At 32.8% G+C, this 1,763-nt stretch overlaps 1 protein-coding gene across 1 annotated transcript; it reads left to right on the plus strand.

The window, feature by feature from the left end:
• Positions 1 to 1,044: 1,044 nt before the first annotated feature.
• Positions 1,045 to 1,404, plus strand: LOC111806992 (zinc finger protein 6-like). The gene has a single exon (XM_023692548.1). It carries the CDS (start codon positions 1,045 to 1,047, stop codon positions 1,402 to 1,404), a length of 360 nt encoding a protein of 119 aa, XP_023548316.1.
• Positions 1,405 to 1,763: the final 359 nt, after the last annotated feature.

Genomic DNA, 1,763 nt, shown 5'->3' on the forward strand with positions numbered 1-1,763 from the left:
TCGTAGCTTGTATCTTATTTAAAGGTTATAAATATCCATTATTAAAAATATATTTTATAATTATTTTAAAAATGACAAAAATAATTTTACTCATTTAAAAAAAATACTTGAAAAGTTTTTTTTATTTCATTTATAAATATTTATGAATAAAGTTGTCAATTTGAAAATAATTTTAAGATTTATTATTATTATTATTATTATTATTATTATTATTTATCATCTTACTCCGACCATAAATGAATTTAAAATAATAATAATAAGAAAGAAAATACAAAAAATGGATATGTCTTACCTAATGGATGTGATCGATTCTTTGAACTCTTATCTTTTAGAGTCATATCCCTCTAATTTAAGGGCCAACTTAGAAAATGACAAAATAGATTTAAGAAAATTAATTTAAAAATAATTATTATTAGAAAGATAGTAAATGCCTAATTGTTCTAAAAATAGAAAAATAATTTATTAAATTTCACACAATTTTAAGCCTTCCAAATTATTGGAATATACATCACGCAATTAACATGTCAAAAGTATTTTATTAATTAAAATGCTTATTTATTTTTAATTAATATTTTATTTATCTAAAATAATTTATTACATGTTCTTTTATTAAAATATTTTGAGCATTTAATAATTATTTAGGTCTCCTATACACCAAAATATCTGTTGGAGAGGGGAACAGATCATTCTTTACAAAGAGGTAAAAACCGAAACCTCTCCCTAATAGACACGTTTTAGAATTAAGTCTGACGGCGATATGTAACGAACCAAGGTGGATACCTGCTAGCGATAGGTTTGAACTATTATAAATAGTATTAGAGCTAGAAATCGGGCGGTGTGCCAACGAGGACACTGGGTCCCGAGGAGGGTGGATTATGAGATCTCACATCAGTTTTTAAATCGTGAGATTGACGACGATACGTAACGAGCCAAAACGGACAATATTTTTTATGTCGGTTAAGCTACTCAAATGAGGAGTCAAAGTATCTGAGGGTCTATAAAAACATGTAACGTGGGCGTTGGAGAAGTTGTAGAAAGGTGACGATGAAGCTGTTTGGTTATTCAGTGACCGCTAGTGCCGAACCCAGCTTGGGTGCGCCATGTGCGAACCACATCAAGAGATTCCAGTGCCAATTTTGCGGCCGTGAGTTCGCCAATTCTCAAGCCCTCGGCGGCCACCAGAACGCCCACAAGCGCGAGCGCCAGCTCGCCAAACAACTCCTCCCTCGTAATTTTTTCACTCCCACGCCGCCGCCCTCCGCCGCCGGAAGATCTCCTCCGCCAAATTATGAAATGCCGGTGGAAGCGCCGCCCTCGGTTGGCGGCGGTGAAATTAACGGCGAAAATAATGGCGTTGATCTCCATCTCAGTCTCGCACCGTCCTCGACCAGGATCTTCTCTTAACTTAATTTTTTTTTTCTTTAGCTTTCTCTCTCTTATTAATAATAAGCATTTTAATATATTTAAAAATAATAAAATAATTGTTTATTAATTTAAATACTTTTTTGTTTTAAATAACTTAAAACAATTAAGTTAAAAAATAGAAAAAATTCCATAAAATTATTCGACACGTGTAACATCACTAACCAATCAAATTTCATAAAATTACATCATAAAAATATTTTTAGGTATTTAATTAGTCCTAATTAAAGAAATCAGTTGAGTATTTGCGGTCCCCAAAATGTCAGGCGACAGTCAAGGGGTTACCCCCACCGGCGTTTGCCGGTAACCACTTCTCTATTTCTCTCATTATTTGCCTCTTC

The sequence above is a fragment of the Cucurbita pepo genome, chromosome LG12, assembly GCF_002806865.2.
Source record: "Cucurbita pepo subsp. pepo cultivar mu-cu-16 chromosome LG12, ASM280686v2, whole genome shotgun sequence".
Classification (NCBI taxonomy): domain Eukaryota; kingdom Viridiplantae; phylum Streptophyta; class Magnoliopsida; order Cucurbitales; family Cucurbitaceae; genus Cucurbita; species Cucurbita pepo.